The sequence below is a fragment of the Calliphora vicina genome, chromosome 2, assembly GCF_958450345.1.
Source record: "Calliphora vicina chromosome 2, idCalVici1.1, whole genome shotgun sequence".
Taxonomy (NCBI): Eukaryota; Metazoa; Arthropoda; class Insecta; order Diptera; family Calliphoridae; genus Calliphora; species Calliphora vicina.
In genome coordinates, this window is record NC_088781.1 from 57900560 (window position 1) to 57918860 (window position 18301).

Below are 18301 nucleotides of genomic sequence, written 5' to 3' on the forward strand. Positions count from 1 at the left end.
GAGTTATTTCATTGGGATTATTTTCATTTGGGAGCTATTTCACGGTACCGACAAATAGTGTATCGCTGAACAAAAAAATTACAAAGTCTTGTCTGTTTTAAATCTTAAGTACATTTAAGGGTTAATACTAGTATCAACGAAATTATGAATGTAGCGTAGGAGACTGAGAAAATATTTTAGTTTGGTTTTTTCTATATTTATTCAGAGATATCAGTAAATGATATTGACACTGAAATTATCAAAATACAACAACAACAAAAACAGCGGTAAAGAGCACTATTTTTTCAACTGTTTTGGCAGGTTAATTAGACAAGCTTGTGAGTGAAGAGAATTATTTGTGTTAAAGACGGTTGACAGTGAACAACGGTGGTGCTAAATAAAAAACAAATATTTGTAAAGAAAAAAATATAAAAAAGTACACAAAAAGTTAAACAAATAACGATAAGAAACAAATTTGTGAAAAATTATAAAATAAAAAATTAAATAATTTAATAGTGTTAAAAAATAATTCCTATAAAAAATATTGTAACAAAAAATATATTTAAAATTTAAGAAATAATAAAAGTTAAAAAAAACTTTAATTTTGCATATAATGTTTATTAAATTGGAGTAAAATCAATAAAAAATATTAATTAATTAATAACTAAACAAACAAAATGTCTTCATTTCAAAATGATCATGTGAGTGTGACAATAAAATTTTGGAAAATATTAATTAGAATATGTTTTGTTTTAAAAATAAGTATTCTTTATAAATTCCCCTTTAATGATGTGGCATTTACTTTATTTTTTTTAGCAATTATTGATTATTGTTTCTTATCAATATGTTTTATTTTTAATTTGTGATAAAATTGAAAAAAGTACAATAGAAGAACAAAAAAAAAATCAAGTTGGAACTGTAAAAATATGAAATCAAAACAAATCAAGCAAAACTCATGTGTTAAAGCTGGTGATACTAGAAAAAAATACTTTTTTAAATAAAGGTGGCCAGTTGTAATTGTGCAAAAATAAAAACAATTTAGGAGTAATTGAAACAGAATTCCATCATAGAGAAATACACATTGAGTAGAAACTCTACTGTCAAAGACCTAACTCAGTTGTCCAAAACCTAAGTGGTGAGAATGTGTTAGTAAATTTCTTTGTTTGAGTTTTTTCTAGTTTCTCGAAAATAAAACCACTTTCAGTGTTCCAAGTGTAATTTAAATTTGATTATTTATAATTATTTGTTGTTCTCAAATTTGTATTCAATTTCTTTATGAAAAACTTGACTTTTGTTTTAATATATGTATGTACAAACCATAAAGAAGCACACATAGAGTGGAAACTAGAAAAAAACTCAAGCAAAAAAAATACTTAAAATAATCACACATACTAGTGTGCTTTTTGTTTTCACATAGTTTTTTCTACTAGTACATTCTCACCACTTAGGTTTTTGACAACTGAGTTAGGTCTTTGATAGGAGAGTTTCCGACATAGGGCAACATAGAGACAAGACACAATTGTCAAACACCTAATTAATGCATCAACAAAATGTTAGTCAATATATTTTGTTGTTGCATCAGACATACCTATGATTTGTGTGACAAAACTGAGTGTCTCGTCTCTATGTATAATTCTCTATGGTTTTCGATCTATGTGTATTTATCTATATACTAAACATTATCATATTAAAATCAGAAAAACAGGATTATTAATTCTGAATATGAAGAAGCTAAATGAAAATGGTTAGAAATACTAACTAGGAAGTGAAACCATTCCGAATAAAATGTGTGGCAGGCCTGATAGAAAAGTTTAAAAGTCCATATTTAGTGCGATTTATAAAAAATGTGATGTTTTTATAAACAATAAACTAATCACGATCAATTCGAAATTTAGTCTTATTTAGAGCATTTCTATCTGTAATCAAATCTATCTGTAATGGTTGTATATATAATGTATTTCAATTGTTTGTTACTTAGGAACTAATTAAAGAATCGTAACTAAAACCTTTTAATAACTTTCATATATAAGGGATGATAGCTAACTACAAATATTTCTTTCCGGGTGCTTAACAAAATCTATAAAGGGAAAATTATATCCTTAACCTCTTAAGAACTGAACTGAGAGAATTTTTAAAATTTTTAGCTTTTATTTTGAAACATTTATACAATATAAATATGTATATTCAAAGTATTGGGCATTTTTAGCCATGACCTGTTGCCATCTTTCTGACAACATATGTAATCCGAGCCAAAAGAACTACTCATCTTCTGAGGCCAAGAACGAATCATGTCAATTTCGGATACTGTGCTCCAAAGTGAAGTGTATCCCATGGAGAGCGTTCTACATTGAACCAAACAAATGCATAGTATTCAGACGGGGCACTGTCTGAACTATAAAGCGGGTGAGGCGACACTTCCCAACCACTTATTTTTAAGTACTTTTTATCAGGTATTGCAATATATGGTCGAGCGTTGTTATGATGGAATATTACGTTTTCATGTCTGGTCGCATATTCTTGGCGATTTTCGGCTAATGCTCGCTTCAAACGAATCAGATGAATTCGTGCTCCCTGAGGTGGTCTGGACAGATTTCAGCAGCTCATAATAGATAGGATCCTTTTGATTCCACCAAATAGAGAGCATTATCTAAGCTCGTTTCGTCTGGTTGGCCGGGCTTCACATACGATATCTTACGCTTCGGGTTATCATAATGGATTCATTTTGCAACGCAAGTAATGATGATTCATTGCAAAAATGATTTTATAGCGTTCGGACATGCAAAATAGTTTTTCAAGGTCTCTCGGCTTCAACACGTATAGTACCCAATTTCTCTTATTTTTGATGAATCCTGTAGATTTTCATGGATTAATGCCTAAAATTATTGGTCTTCTTTTTGGCTGGTCTGGGCGATCTTTGTCGTCCATATCAAAGTCACCACTTCTAAACCGCACAAGCCATCTCTCGCACGTTGAAACCGATGGAACACATGCAATTGGTGTGATTCAGCGGTTCTTTTATTCAAATTAAAGAAATAAAGCAAAACTTCTCGCGGGAAAAAAGTTAAAGTCATAAAATGCACAAATTAAAGTATCATTTTATCAAGATATTTAACTTTTCATTGAAAAATAACTGTAGTGAAATTTATTCGCAGAAAAACACTTTCGAAATGTTTAATAGTGAAATTCAAAAAGGATTTTTATACGGTCTAGTACATTGAAAAAATAAATTTAATAAAATTTATTCCTAGAATAAATATGGAAATTTTCACTGTCCAGAACGCGACATTCGTATGTCTTTGAAGTAAGAAACAAACAAAAACTAATTTTTTATTGCTTCAATTAGTAGCACTTCGTTTCATTTGATTCGGAACGCTACACAAAATCTACTAGTTATCGCCTACATCTACAAAATGGCAAAAAATTGTGAATTGATACATAATCTTTTAAAAATATGTTTTTAATCTAAAATAGAATAATGTGGCTTTCTGTTGTTACCCTAGGGGAACAGGAACTAACACAGAACTTGTCACGTGACTAGTTCAAAAATGATAGGGACCGGTTCTAGTTCAAATGCTTTATATGAAGGGGTCCTGTCACTTTAACATGGCGATGTCCTAAAAGGAAGTAAATTGACACCTTTTAAGCATTCTGTGATAGGTCAAGGAACTAACCAAAAGAATTTTGTTTGTTTTTGATACAACTTTATTAAAATATTTTATAAATTGTACAAGAGGGATAGAGCATTAAAAAATATGAAAAAACACGGTATTATTTTTTAGCGGTTGTTAAAAAAGTTCACGCACCTAACGCAATAAAGTTTTTCATAAAATATTTTCAATTATTTTGAAATACAATCTATTTTATTTTATTAATAACTGCGGACTTACTTCAAAAGATAATTTTTAAATAAGGGAAGTATCCCTCACATTTGGAAAAAAAATTAAATTATTTATATAATTTTTCAGAGAAAAACAAAATTTGTTAAACTAGTTCGTTTAAAACAATTGATACAAATTTCCCGCAGGGTAGTTGTCTTGTAAATATTTAAATTAAGGTTTTTTTACAAACTTTAGAATGTTTGTAATAAGGATTATTTCATCTTCTTTCGGCAAAATTTACCCATCTAAATATGCATTTGAAAATAATAAAAATATTTTTTTTTTTGAAAAACGATACACTAACTATAGCGAATGAGACATACTTTGAAAATCAAACTAAACTATATAATATGATTACACTAGTTTACAAATCAAACATTTTTGTTTGCTCATGGAATGAAACTTATATTTTTGAGAAGAGCTAGGGACGCTAGTTAATTGACCATTTTTTGTTTCCCACCTATACGTCAAAATATTGAGATATATGGGTTTTTATTTTTCACCTGCCCTGAGTACTACTAATGCATACTGTAGTGTACGGAATTTTAGTAATTAAGTATTTACATCGTTTTTGGGTACTCAACACTCTGGCGAAGCTACTAGATACTTTCAGAGTTGTATTCTTTTGACAAATTCCAAAAAAAATTAACGGGAAAAAAATAAATACTGTTTAAAAGTACACCTTTCCTGTAGACAAACGTTAATAAATCGCTATTAAATACAAAACTCTAAAGCAAAAACTATTTTAAAATGTCTTCTAGAAAGTGTGAAATAAACCCAAACCATTTTTGTTTTATTTGCGGAAAAATTATTCAGTCAAATCGAGGTTTTCCTATAACACAAACACTTCAAAATGATTATTTACATTAAAAAATTTCGTAAAAGCTTTAGATAAGACAAAATCAGCATTTCAATATTTATGCAGTGTGTTCCCAAGTCTTTCTGAGGCTAAACAAAAAGAAGGGATATTTGTGGATCCTCAAATAAGAAAAATTTTGGTTGATACCAAATTTGAGTGTCTATTAACCGATGTTGAAAATGCAGCATGGAATTCTTTTAAACTTGTTGTTCAAGAATTTTTGGGGAATAAGAAAAGTCAAAATTACAGAGATATTGTTGCGAATTTATTACATAATTTTAAACAGATGGGTGTAAATATATCACTCAAAATTCACTTTTTACATTCTCATGTGGATTTTTTCCCGGAAAACCTCGGACACATGAGTGACGAACATGGAGAGCGTTTCAATCAAGATTTGAAGTTTTTCGAGAGGAATTATCAAGGTTTTTGGGATCAGTATATGCTAAGAGACTACTGTTGAAGTGCCGTGAGGGAGACAAATGAAAATAATTATAAAAAGAGGACTAAACACTTCACTTTTAATTTTGTTTGTCCTAATTTAATGTACATTTTTATATGTTTCGTTTTTAATAAATATCTCAAAAGTTTGACGTCCAGGATTTTTTTTAATATTTTTTCCGAAGTTAGAAGACCTAAATACATAAATCCCCATATGTTTCAATTCATGAGCAAAAACCTTGTAAACTAGTGTTATTATAGGCAATAAATTAAATTTTAGTTAAGTCCACTAAATTTTTATTTGAATAACAAAATTCAGATACGTAATTAAATTGACGATGATGATAGGTACCGGAACGCGACACCGATACATGCGATTTTTTTGGAAGTATTAGTATAAACATGTCACATTGAATTTTTCCAAAGAAGAATCTTTGTATTATAAAAAGATATGAATATATATTTGCTACCATGATACATATTGATTACAAACGGACCTACTGTGCATTCCTAAATGAGAAATTGAAACTTAAAAAAATAACTGTTAATTACTGCTGCCAAACAAATTAAGCAAATTATTATTTTGTTTACTTATTTGTTTACCACAAAATATACATACATACCAACAATAAATATAATGTTTCATTGTATAATAACTTGTAAATAAATAAAAACCTATATACAAAAATGTATCTTAATCCTTTAGTCCCACATATGTTTTTTTTTTTTTTTGTTTCAACGTTTGTGTTTGATTACTCACATAAAAACCAGATATCAGAACAGATAATTCATAAATCGATAAGCCGGCGACAACAATGTCTCACTGCTAATATTTTTTATTTAGCTACAAATCAAGTCTAATCTGACGATAGTAAATTATTGAACTCTTATCAAAATGCAAATAATTACAAATACAATAATGAATCATGCCAAAAAATGCGAAGTTGTCATGCGAAACTAAATAAATTGAGACAAACAAAAAAAAAGAAACAATGTGCAAATAAATAAATATTTATATGTATGACTGACTGACTGACTGATTTGTTAAATTAGATTGTAGTTGTTGAAGTTTTGTGAATTGATTGCTCTACTAAATAGGGTACAGAGTTCTAAATATTTGATAAATTTTACTACTTGCTTACATAAGTAGTAGATGAATATGAATCACTTTTAAAGGTCATTTAACTTTAATCAGTGGACAAAACTGCTAGGGCTTCACTTTGTAGGCCTTCCAAAGCAAATATTTACCCATTCTAAAAGCTGCAATACTCATACGACTATGCCTTCTCGCAGAAGAAGTAATATTGTTACGAAATTGTACATGAATTCAAATATAACGATTTTAACGGCTGATTTAAAAGTAGCATAATGCTTTCAAATAGCAGTGCTGTAATAGCAAACAGTAACATATCTGTGGGCATTATTAACATTGAATAAAAGCATTCAGTTGACCATTGATCGTAAGTATGGCAATGCTGTTTGATGCGACCGTATATTCGAATTCGAATATTCAGTTAAAGAACATTGTAGAAAGTACACCACAGATGGCGTATGTATTAGAAAGTTCTAGACAGTTAAAGAGCAATCTAGAGTGCAGATGGCAGTGTTATAAATAGTGGCAGAGGTTGCAGTCGTTAGTTAGTTTATCAGAGACGTTATTTAAATAAACATCAACTGAGTGCCTTAAAGTGTGCTGTATTTTTCAAGTGAAATCGTGTAAATTATAAAGCGTGTCTGTATTTCTGCAAATTTATAAACGTGTATAAAAAACATTGAGTGACTATTTAATTCTGTGGTTGTTGTACATTTTAAATAAATAAAGAATTGTTACAATTTTTATACTATAAATGGCTTTTATTTGCAATCAAAAGTATCCGGTTTATTTAAAGGAAATAAACCAACGTTTTGAAAGGGTCAAAACGTAACAATATAATAAAATGTATTCGGTGTATGACTTAAAAATGCCCGATTTTTTTTATTTTGAAAGTATTGGCCTTTGTTAGTCTGAATAGATTTCGGCAGCTCATAATAGTTAGGACCCTTTTGGTTGCACCAAATACAGAGCATTACCTTAGCATCATAGATATTTGGCTTTGGTATCGATTCGGGTGGTAGGCCGGGCTTAACATACGATCTCTTACGGTTCGTGTTATCGTAATGAACCTATTTTTCATCGCAAGTAATGATTCGGATGATTTACTTCTATAGTGTTCAGGCAGCATTTCAGACATAAAATTGCTAATTGAGTAGCTCTCAACGATCATGAAAACTCTTGCTGAGTTTGACAACAATCTTCATGAAGTAATGCCTCCAATTCTTGGTCTTCAAACATTTTTGGCTGACTGGTCTTTGTCTTCCGTGTCAAAATCACTACTTCTAAACCGCACAAACCATCTATCGTACGCTGAAACCGATGGAACACATTTTTTAAATTAAAGAAGTAAAGCGAAACTTCCCGCATATAACCTTTTGTAGACAAAAAATTCGACATTTTCGAATCAAAAAACTTTGTTGTTTACACAATAATGTTCAATAACTAAGCGAGAATAAGAGACATACATGTACCGTTCAAAATGACATATATGTAAGTTATTAAAAACAAAAACCGCGTTCCAAAAATACGCCATCGTTCTCTCTTTATTAAGCGAGTAATACAAATGAATAATTAAACCGTTACGTGAAATCAGAAGGTAAACGATTTTAAATTTCGCCGAAGTAGTCGTTTATACAACTCCACACGTGATTTTTAAAGTCCATAATTTAGTTTGAAATTGAATTCATTAATAATATTTTCCTAAACAATCCTCTTCAGCAGACCATCTATTAGGCTTTCATTTGACGGCCTATAATGGAAGTTCCTATGTAGACATTCTATGAGGCATTACGTGGAAGATTTCCTTACATACCTGGAAGACCTTCTTAAGTAGGTTCGCTATCAGTCATGGAACATGTAACGAGTAAGCATGTCCTTGCTCCAATTGACATGCGGCGTGTCACTGTGTGGTCAAGTGTAATAAAGTGGTAATAAATCTGATTCGTCTGACTAGAGTAAGTTCGGGTAATGTGGGATACCATGTTCTGTTAATATTGTATACTAAACCACATAACCGATGCATAGTATTTTAATTTGTAAATGAGTTGCATTTTATTTAAATCATCTTCAATGGATGCTGTTAAAGTTGGCGGCTGACCAAGCTTACCAAGCTTACCAAGCTTACCAGAAGCTCCTCAATTCATTCTTCGCTTCGTGGCAGACATTGAATGACTGATGCGAAAATAATGTCCATCTCGTTGTTTCTAATAGCTCAGATAGCTTTCTTCAAATCCTCCGCTGCCGATTTTCTTACTTCGCCTTTCATTGGAATATTATTTGTTTGAAATTCTTTAGCTATACCACATTAGCCGACCACGTGGTTTATTGAAATTATTATAAAATTAAACATATACACTAAATATGATATATTGTTGCATGTGTTCTTTAATAGCAATATATTCCCATTTGACTTTAAAATTAAATTATTGAAGTTTAAAACACGTGATTTTAGAAAAAAATTAATTTGTAACAGATCACAAAAAAAGTCTACAACAAGATCACATTGATTTTTTACAACTGACTATTATCATGACCTGCAAAAATTAAGTACACTCACCCAATGTGAATTTTCTGAGATCATAAAACTCTTAAGCTTGGTACCGTTACTCCTATGATCTTAGTTTTAGAGATAAGTAGCTATACCACCCTATACCCGCCTATACCACATTACCCGAACTTACTCTACTGGTCCGATTGGAAAATGATGTATGAAAAAATTGTAGGCTTTAAAAAAATTCAATTTTTGACCACCCTGTTAGAATACTAGATGAGATACAGGTTGTCAAAGGTGACCACCGCGGGTTAGTAAAATTTTGTAACATAGAGAAAATATACATAGAGCGGAAACTAGAAAAAAACTCAAACAAAAAAATTACACATATGAGTATTGTTTTTATTTTCACATAGTTTTTTTTACTAATACATTCTGAAAACTGAGTTAGGTCTTTGACAGGAGAACCTGGAACTCGTGCAAATATGAACAGATTATATTTGTGGTGGATATATAATATTCGGCACACTGAAGCATAACACTCTTACTGATTGGTTTTGCACTCTTCACTACGTTGTTGTCTAGAGCTTAACAAGACTGGCCACCTTTAACTTTAACACTTAAATATTATAGAATTATATTATTTATAAGTATTTGTTAATAGACGGTATTTCCCATGTCTTAAGTATTTAACTGACAATTAATTATGGTTGTCTTATTTGAGTGCTTAAATTCCTATTACTTATTTGTTCAAATATTTGTTAAAACATTTTAAAACAAGTGTTTAAATAAAATGAAAAAGTCGTACGAAAATACTAGATAAAAAGTTATTAATGGCAACAAATAGCTGAAAATATAAAAAACTAATATTATTTATCTGACATGATGAATTTCTGCATAGAAGTTCGATAAAAAAAGAGAAAAATATTTCAATTAGTACTTTTAAAATTTTTAAGTTTATTATACCCTTCACATATAGTTTTGTTATGCGGTTGTGCCACCATAAAGTATATAAATTCTGGAACCTTATAGATAACGACGAAAACCAATATTTGTATATAGGTTTACAAAGGTTTTCTAAATCGCCCAGATATAATATATTTAAGAGTCTTTTGATACTGATACATTTCTGAGAAATAAGAAAAATCACGAAAAGGTAGATTTTTTACCGAATAAATTTTATGTTTTGAATTTGTTTCCAACAAAACAATAAATGGCATAATTTCACAGGCCTACTTAGGACTTTCTTAGATCCAATTTACATCTGATCAACATTACCACTTCCCTCCTTTTAATCCAGAGGACAGCATTCACAGCCACCAAGTGCTGAAAATTATCGGTTATTTATTTGTAAACAATACGAGTTTCAACGATAAATTTTTTTAAATATTATTGGGCAAACAAATTTTTTTTTTTGGAAATTTTTTCCAAATTTTTTTTTTAAAGAATTTATAAGAACAAAATTTTTTTTGATGAAAAGAAAAATTCGGGTTTAAAAATGTTTTTCCCGATTTTGACCCATTGTAGGTCCAACTATGCATCATTGCAATTGACTTTGAAATATCTATCATTAGATATCCATATTGTCTATATTAATGACTTAGTAATCTAGATATAGATACAAAATAGGCCAAAAATCGAGGTTGTCCCGGTTTTTTGCTTATATCTTAGCCATTTGTGGGTCAATTTTGTCGATTTTAAATACAACCGAGCCAGAAGAATTCCCGATATATTGATGTATGAATCATGAATGTAAGTTATTTGGGTGATACGAAAAGTTGATTTCAAAATACAGACGGATAGACGGACTAATGGATAGACGGACATGGCTATATCGACTTCGCTATCTATAACGATCCAAAATATATATACTTTGTTGGGTCGCAAATGAAAAATGTAGAAATTACAAACGGAATGACAACTTATATATACAATTGCCACTCATGGTGAAGGATATAAAATGCAAAATCAATATCAGTAGCTGATCAGATTACAACAGAGGTGAAAGTTTATACTGAATTGAGAAGTGAATCGTATACATCGATCGAAACAAATATTATTCGGATGGGGCAAAGTCTATAAGGCGGGAGAGGCAAAACTTCAAAACCACTTCATTCTAAATAATTTTTAACAGGTATTGCAACACGTGGTCTGCGTTCTCATGTTGAAATATTACGGTTTCATGTATGACCGCATATTCTGGGCGTTTTTCGTCCAATGCTAGATTCCAACGAATCTGTTGCGTTCGGTACAGATTCCCTATGATGGTCTCATATACAGAGAATTACCTTAGCTCTATGGATATTTGGCTTTGGTGTCGATTAGTCTGGTTAACCGCGCTTCAAATACAATATCTTACTCTTTGGGTTATCGTAATGGATCCATTATTCATCGCAAGTAATGATTCGGTGCAAAGAAGCATTTCAGACATACAAAAGCGGTTACAATGTCTCTTAGCTTCAATTCGTATAGTACCAAATTTCCCTGCTTTTGAATGAATCCTGCTGCTCGCCATCGATTTTGCTGCTTGAGTAGGTCCCAATTATTTGCAAGATCTTGTAGAATTTTACAACAATCTCCATGTAGTAGTGCATCCAATTCCTGTCTTTCGTGTCAGAATCACCACTTTTGAACTGCACAAACCGTCTCTTGCTCGTTGAAACCGATAAAACACATTCACCATTAGCTTTGTTGAGCAATCGGTGTGTTTTTAAAATTAAATAAGTAAAGCAAAACTTCCAGCATATGACGCTTTGTTGGTCGGTATGGACATAATTCGTTTCCTGGTCAATCTATATGTATGGCAAGTTTAGCTGATAATTTGGTACAACATAAAATTTTTAACAAAATGTACAAAGTCAGAATGACTTAGACCTAGATACGGATATTTTGCACCAATAATTTACAATAGAACAATAATCAAAAACCCTCATCATTATTAATAGCTTTTATTTAGTTTCTTAGCAATAATAAAAATATTTTAATTAAAATTTATTGTTCAAAAAAAAATTATCAAGTGCGAGCAGTATCTATTAAATTTAATGTTTGAATAAAACCATGACTTCATTGTTAACGAAATAAAAGTTTTATTTAAACAAATTAACACTAACATAACAAATTTTATACAATTCCTATACTATTGTAATAAGAGTAAAATAATTTAATTTATAATTTATTTGTTTTGAGTTAAAAACAATTTAATAAATAAATCAAATAAATTAATATTTAAACAAATAAGGAATACGATTAGACCACACATAAAAAAGTAAAATACTACTCCCTCAATAATTGTTTTTTTTTTAATTTTAGAAATTCATTATTTTTTGTAAGACTTTTAACTAATAAATAAAACAAATCTTATCAGTTCTTTTTTCTTTCAAGTGTAAAAAATATTAATTTTTGTATCTGTTTTAAAATTGTACTGATTATCACACTGAGTACTTTTGTCTGTCTCAAAAGGTTTATCAATTTAGCACCTGTTATAATTTATCAAAAAAATACGCTACGCGTAAATAAACATTTTATTTATATAAATATTTACTCATTAATTAATATTTTTAAACAATATGTTCAATATTTACAAGCATGTTGTAAATATTTACAACATAATTTTAACTCTTGTTTTTCGTAGAAGAAGCCTACCACGTTATATTTTATCTACTTCTAATAAATTTTATAACATTGTCTTTTTTAAATGACTCAACTTTCAAATATTGATTATTTTATAGGTTTTTTTTCCTAGATAATATTATCAGTTTTTATTTTTTATTAGATACATAAATATTTGTTTCGGTAATGGAAATATAAAAGAAGAAAAGCTCAAATTAAATATTAATCATAGGTATTTTATAGGTTGCAAAAAATTATAGCCACCTCAACTGTAACATTAAACTTGAAAGCCTTAAACAAATTAATAACGGATTAAATTATATTCTGTTATAAACTTAGTTATGATACCTTAAATCGCTACTTTTAGAATATCGGATTTAGGGCAATGCTCAGAGATGACAATAAGAAATTGATGAGGTCCATAACAAAACACAATAACTTCACTTTTCAACTTTGTCGTTTGTTAAACCCTACACCACCATATTGGGGAGGGTATAACGTGTTTTTGCTGATGTATGTGACGCACAGTGGTATGAGAATAAAAAAAGATGAAAATAAATCTGTAACTTCTAAACCCTTACACCGATTTGAATGAAATTCCACATGTGCAAAGAGGTAGTGTAGTCGAATTTAAGTTTTGAATTTGGACCTCATGAGCCCACCAGGAGCGGGACCATTGGTTCCCAAAGTGGGACACCTCGGGTATGTTCAATTTTTAAAATTATCCTATTTCTTCGTTTGTGTTACGATTTATTATCTCTTATAGCTTAGGAGATATTCGCATTTGAAAATTTAATTTTCAACATTTTTACCCACCCTACATCAGTTTTTTGGTGACCTCGGTTCCAAATATTCTCCGATTTTATCCATTTTTCTTTTATAGGATTAACAATCAAATAAAGAAATAAGTGTTTAAAAATCTTGGCTGAGTCCAAAGTTATATTCATTTGAATTTAAAAACATTAAAAAAGGCGATTTTTCGCAATTTTTTGGTTATCTAAAAAATTTCTAACAGGATGTATAATGAATTTGTACTTTTTGAAAAGCTAACTTTACGCCAAATATTTTAAATGAAAAGAACATTTATAATTTTTGATACCGACGGGAGCAGGTCCATTCAAAAAATGCCTATTTTTTATGTAAAATTCAACTTTAGGGCAAAAATTCTCAAATCGCATATTCGATATCAAAATATAGTAACCTATTTTAGATGGCCCAATAAGTTCTTAATTATTTTGTAAAGGGTTCCGATAACCCTGCTCCTGTTATGGATATTATAACCAAAAAATGAAAAAATCCCATTTTTGGGATTTTTCAAGATTTTTTTAGCAATTGCGGGATACTTGATAACAAATTTCAAAATTTGTTTTCATTTTTGCATTTTAAATAGAAATCTACATAACTGTGAAATTTCATTAAAAAATATTCATAAATAAAAATTTTATTTCAATTTGAAAAATTTGTATCTATGCAAAATTCAATAAAAAGCATTTTTTGTCATATTTTTCAAAAAAGTATTCATTATTGGAATTGATCTGCTATTTAATTATTAGTTGTCCGTTCAAAAGCGTGGACATGGGAGTAGATTAGATAGTCAAATATGCAGCATCATAATATTCAATTGCATAAAAATTATACTAAAATTTATTTTTTCAACATTATTTTTCTTATTATTCATGGAAAACATAACAGTCTGTTTAAATTTTTACGATATCTTAAACGGGCATTTCTTTGTGAACTTTCATTTTCTGAATGCATATGTGCGATTCGATTGTACATCATTTTGCAATAAAGTAAAATTAACTTAACTTATTAAAATTGATTTGGTTTGATGAGCCTGTCGTTATATGTAGTTGCTCCAATAAAATTAATTTCATTACAAAGCTTTGGAGAGTTGAGATTTCCCGTAAAGATAATTGGATATTCAACATAGAGCTAAAAAGCGCAGTGGCAAATAATTACGATATAATATAGACCACCTGAGCACCGTTACTTCCAACTCCCATTCATCTATCCTATTCAATACCACAACCAAAGGATTATAAATGTCCCTGTATCCAAACTTGACCAACTAATAATCTAGTATTTTGATTTACGCTGATGAATTGATGATACTGATTTCAGTAAAATCACTTTTTACCAGTGGTGTAGCATTAATATTAGCTGGAGCTGTAAAACTCTTAAGAGTTTTCTTGGATAGCGAACTATTTTAAAGAAGAATATGCAAGAGAGACTCAAAATCCAATACCTACTGCACTTGGGTATATTCAGGCGGGGAACATTATTAGACAAACCAAGGTTTACAAAATCAGTATTTTCTTCTCGATACGAAGGGAGTTGCTCTAATGTATGTAGGTCTATTAGGATATTGTTCTATTTAAATTAAGCTTCGGTATAAATATGTGACCCGAAATTTACTGCATTCATAGCATGGGTACGGCTTAAATGTGAAGGTATTACCAAAATAACACCTGAAAGAAGACTATGACAACTTCAAATATATATTTTTATTTTGGTAATAGATTAATGCTGATTCGTTATGAAAATGTTGTTAGCTTTTTGTATTTATAACATTTAAATCTCGATAACATTTCAAGGATTTTCTAACCAAAGAACTGGCGATATATTGAACATTCACCCTATAACCCGCAAACTTTAAAAAAAAACTAAAAAAAAAGTTGTCAAATAATTTTTTTATGGTAATTATGACCCAATTAACTCAGAACAGCCATCAGAAACTAATTTGCAAAATTAGTTTAGTAATTCAGGGCATTGTTGTCGGTTTAGGTGTAAAAAACAATAATTATGATATTATTTTCTTGAAAAACTAATGAAAAAGAACTAAAACAAGTAAGAGTACTATATTCGGCCATGCCGAATCTTAAATACCCTCCACCTAAATATGATGGTATAACAACTAAAATAATATAACAATTGTTAGAAAGACTAGTTTACGTAGAAGATATTTTATTTCAAATGTACACAAAATTGTACATATCTAATTCAGCAATTTATAACTGAAATTCCTATTAGAACGTATGCAATTTAACAATTTATATACTTAATAATTAGTTTATACGTTTGGATCAACATTTTTCCCTTTTAACCTCAAATGAAGAAACAGAGTATATAAAAGGGTATACAAATATATTTAGACAAATTTCAAGATATTGGGTTGTGGGATTGTCATAAAATATTTTAACGTGATTTTTATGTATTTATATGAGAGCTGTGGCCAATTATGCACCAATATTCACAAAATTCAGTACTATAATTTTTGAATACAAATTACTGATATTTGTACTATTTTGGTTTAATATATGGATGCTATGACCTATTATGGTCCTAAGTATTTGAGGGCTATTTTTGTTGAATTTCATATAAACAACGCTATTAACAAGAGTGGCCCTTATATGCGAGCTAGGCCGAATTATGGACCAATATTTAAAAAATCTTGTAGTACGATTATTGGATACAAATTACTGATCGGTAATTTTTTGGTTTAGTATAGATTTTTTTGGATATTTGTGCAGGTTAAAGTTTTTTCCTGAAGTGGTTCTTATATGGAGGCTATGACCAATTATGGGCCTATCATCATAAAATTTGGTACATCGATTTTTGTATATATTGAATAAATTTGTTTCGAATTTCAATCTGATAACTATATTTCTAAGAAATTTATGAGGATTTTAGTGATTTTCGGGAGTGGACCTTATATGGGAGCTATGGTTAAATATGACCTATATTCACAAAATCAAGAAGTATGATTACTGGATACAAATTACTGATCTGTGCGTAATTTCATTTTGATATCGATATGTTTTAAATATGTTTTAAGGTTAATATCATTTTCGGAAATGGGCCTTATAGGGGACTCCCCCCTAAGGGGAGCTATGACCAATAATCGCCCAATCTGCATAAAATTTGGTACAGTGATATCTATGTATATGAGTATTATTTTTGCCGAATTTTATCATGATAACGGCATTTATAAGAGATTTATGAGTACTTATCTGATTTTTGGAAGTGGACCTTATATGATAGCTATGGTCAAATATGTACCGATATTCATCAAATCCTGTAGTATGATTTCTAAATATATATTACGGATCTTTGTGAAATTTTGCTTTGATATTGATATTTTTCATATATTTATGTAGGTTATTGTGTTTTTCGGAAGTGGTCCTTCTATGGGAGCTATAACCAATTATCGGCCGATCTTCATAGAATTAGGTACATCGATTTTGGTATATATGGGGATTATTTATGTCTAATTTCAACTTGATAGCGTCATTTATAAAAAATGTATGCTAATTTTTTTTTTTATATAATTTGAAAGTAAATTTTTAATTAGGCTTAAGTTCATTTTTATTATAATTTATTTGTAATAATTCAAAGAATATCACTGAATACTAAAATTTTAGACAATTGGCAAATTGGAACGCATTTTCTACCCTGCCAAGGGCGTCATCAAGGAATTAGAATATGGGAAGCCTAATTCATATTTATATTATTTGTAAATTAGACGAAATTTCAAATATTATATATGTGTATTGTTATTATTACAAATTTATCATTTTATTAGTGTTGCTGTAGTCAACCTTTGGTTAACAATTCAGCTATGAATGTTTTTTTTTTGTGTTTTTTCTTTCTTTCTCCTTGGTGTTGATTCGTTGAATCAAACTGGAGATTGATTATGGGCCGATCCACGTCAAATATGGGCCGTTCCACGAAAAATTTTGTAATATATTTTTTTTTACCACGAAACTTATTCTTGCTGAATTTTCTATGGATGACCATAGAACCATATTTCGGGAAGAAATTTTTATGGGGGCTAGGAGAAATCATGGACCGATTCTTATAATTTTCACCAGAGTTACTCCTTTTATAATAAAAGTAACGAGTGCAAAATTTTATGATAATAGATGTAATATATTTACAACAATTACCAAAAATATATGAAAATTATCAATTTTTTTTTTGAGGTTGTCCCACATTTTAATTCATAACTCTGGTTCCACAGTACCGATTTCGCTGATTTTCAATACCAAACTGCTTAGGACAATAACAAACATTTTTCTTGCAACTCTACTATGTTTGTTTGCGTATTTTGGACGTGAGCGTGTTTTACACATACAGACAGACGGGCAGACAGACGGACATGGCTCAATCGACTTAGAATTTCATAAGGATCAATAATATATATACTTTGTTGGGTCTCAGATGAATATTTCTCAATGTTACACACGGAATGACAAACTTATATATACCCTCATTCAGCACTTATGGTGGTGGAGAGTATAAAAAAAATTACACACAATTTCACGTGCTAAAATTATGACATCACTCACAAAACAGCTGACAGAACAAAAACTAAAAGTCAGAATTAGGGTTCCTAATTTCCCGGACTTTTTTCTTTCCCGAGAGGAAATTAAATATATACATATATTTGGTTGTACAATGTTGGTCCAGCCTTTATCAGGGTTTCTAATTTAATAGTGGCATTTGATCGGTTGTGTCACAGTCGTAGTTTTAATCATTATAAATTCGATAAATTCTTTGTTTAATTAGACAAATCTGATTTTAAATAAACAAATTTGAATCATTAAAGTTGTAATGCTATCTTAATAATTAAAATATAATTAAATAATGAATAAATAAATAAATAAAAAAATAATTCCTTTTAGAGTAGTATAAACTTCAAATTTGATTGATTCTTAATAACAGAATTTTTCTGCTGTGGTAGGGTTACGGTAGGGTTTGCCAACTGACTATCTGTTGCTAGAATCGAAAAATTCTAAATCTATGGATATAATACAAATTAGCAACAAATTTGGCCATCGAAACGAATCAGAATATTGTAACTTTTAGAAGAAAACTTATGAAGAAATTCCCGAAAATTCCCGACAAACATATCACGAAAATTAACAAAAAAATATTCCCGGGAAATT

General features: G+C 29.7%; 1 protein-coding gene across 1 annotated transcript in view; it reads left to right on the plus strand.

The window, feature by feature from the left end:
* The first annotated feature begins 401 nt into the window (after positions 1–401).
* Myo28B1 (Myosin 28B1) overlaps positions 402–18301 on the plus strand; it is a 44923-nt gene continuing 27023 nt past the window's right edge. Inside the window, exon 1 of the mRNA XM_065502229.1 lies at positions 402–680. Coding sequence (XP_065358301.1) covers positions 657–680 — 24 coding nt within the window. The 5' untranslated portion in view covers positions 402–656. The remainder of the gene's footprint in view (positions 681–18301) is intronic.